At 43.3% G+C, this 1,515-nt stretch overlaps 1 protein-coding gene across 1 annotated transcript; it reads left to right on the top strand.

Moving 5' to 3' along the window:
- The first annotated feature begins 498 nt into the window (after positions 1–498).
- LOC109170961 lies at positions 499–1,260 on the top strand. Its single transcript, XM_019320093.1, has one exon. It carries the CDS (start codon positions 499–501, stop codon positions 1,258–1,260), a length of 762 nt encoding a protein of 253 aa, XP_019175638.1.
- The last annotated feature ends 255 nt before the right edge of the window (positions 1,261–1,515 follow it).

Below are 1,515 nucleotides of genomic sequence, written 5' to 3' on the forward strand. Positions count from 1 at the left end.
AATGACAATGCTGAAGTAGATCAGCCAGAGAAGAGAAGAAAGTCCAGTGAGTCTTTCAAACCTGAAGCTAATCCTCCAATTCAACAAGTGTTCAAAACACTACGGTCATCTGTTAAGCAAAAAGGTCTTGCTGCTGTTCAACGTGCTGTCGTTCCCAAATCCTCTACCAGAAAGGGGAAACCATCTACTCGTTCCAGAGGTCGGAGTATCACTCCTGAGGTTCAACCTGTTGAAAGTTCTGACACATCTATTTACAAGCCTCAGTTTGTTTCTTCCACTGCTCAAGGTAAATGGTCCACCATGGTCAGGAGAGATCTTATTGTTCAGAGATCTGTTGATGAACACCAGATGAATTCTGTTTGCGACATCTTGCCTTTGCTGAGTGAAGTGAGCCTGATGAAGACTGTTACCTCGATTTGCCCTTATTCAAAGCTCCTGACTTATGAGTTCTACTGAAATCTTAATGAGGAGATTGACATTCTGACTGGGCCACGGCCAATGCAAATCTTCATTCGAGGAAAATGGTATGTCTTCGGTCCTGATATGATAAATGAATATTATGGTTTGAAAGCAGTGCACGAAGAAGCAATCACGGACTGGGATTTAGTGGCAAAGACCCTCACAGGTGGACAGACTTATACATGGCCTACTGGTGAAAAGGATTATCTACCTAGCTCTCAGCTCACCTCCAAATATGTCATCTTACATTGTCTTTCTCTTCACAACTGGCTTCTATCGGCTCATTTTCATACGATTGGCAAGCAATTGGCAGGTCTATTGTTTCAGATTGGAACAAAAATGGCGATTGACTTGGGAGCCTGGATTTATTATCATATTCTCACCTTAATCAATCCACGAGAGCAGAAGGTAAGGTTTCCCTTCCCTAATCTGATTTTTGGAGTTCTAACAACTCAGGTCCTTGAGCCAATGCCTAGTGAGGTGATCAGTCCGACTCTGCTCTATACTGTTGATCGTCAACTTTTGACTGGAGACCATATTTGTGATGTTACACCGGTGATTGCTCCCTCCAATTCTGAAGCTGATACAGTGGCTGATGATTCGCCGCATGCAAGGGATCTCCAACTTTCTATTCAGTTGAAGGCAAGGGTCTCTGAGCTTGAGACTGTTCACGGCACAATTGCGAAACAGCTGACAGGGGCTCGTACTGAATTGGCCACCGTTCTTCTTCATTTAAGCTTGTCTGAATCTGCTGGTGCTGAACCTGCTAAGTCTGACAGTGAGACTCCCTCCAATGCTTGACCATACTTTGGCTTTCATTGGCAAAAAGGGGGAGTATGAACTCAGGGGGAGTGTTTATGTGTTTTTGTGTACCTTCTGGCCCTGGCTGGGCGTTGATTGTGATGGCACCACCTATCTTGTTTAAAGAATGTTTATGACTGTTGTTTTGATCCAGCATGACTTGTATGCTGTGTTTTATTTCCGCTATGCTTTATAATCAGATATTTGGTTTGGTTTTTATGCTACCTATCTTAGTTCTTTCAGTTTGTGTCTTTA

Source organism: Ipomoea nil, unplaced genomic scaffold (assembly GCF_001879475.1).
Source record: "Ipomoea nil cultivar Tokyo-kokei standard unplaced genomic scaffold, Asagao_1.1 scaffold3384, whole genome shotgun sequence".
NCBI lineage: Eukaryota > Viridiplantae > Streptophyta > Magnoliopsida > Solanales > Convolvulaceae > Ipomoea > Ipomoea nil.

Excerpts from the sequence above, each read along its gene's own strand:
- LOC109170961 (XM_019320093.1), top strand. The coding sequence starts at position 499 with ATGCAAATCTTCATTCGAGGAAAATGGTATGTCTTCGGTCCTGATATG.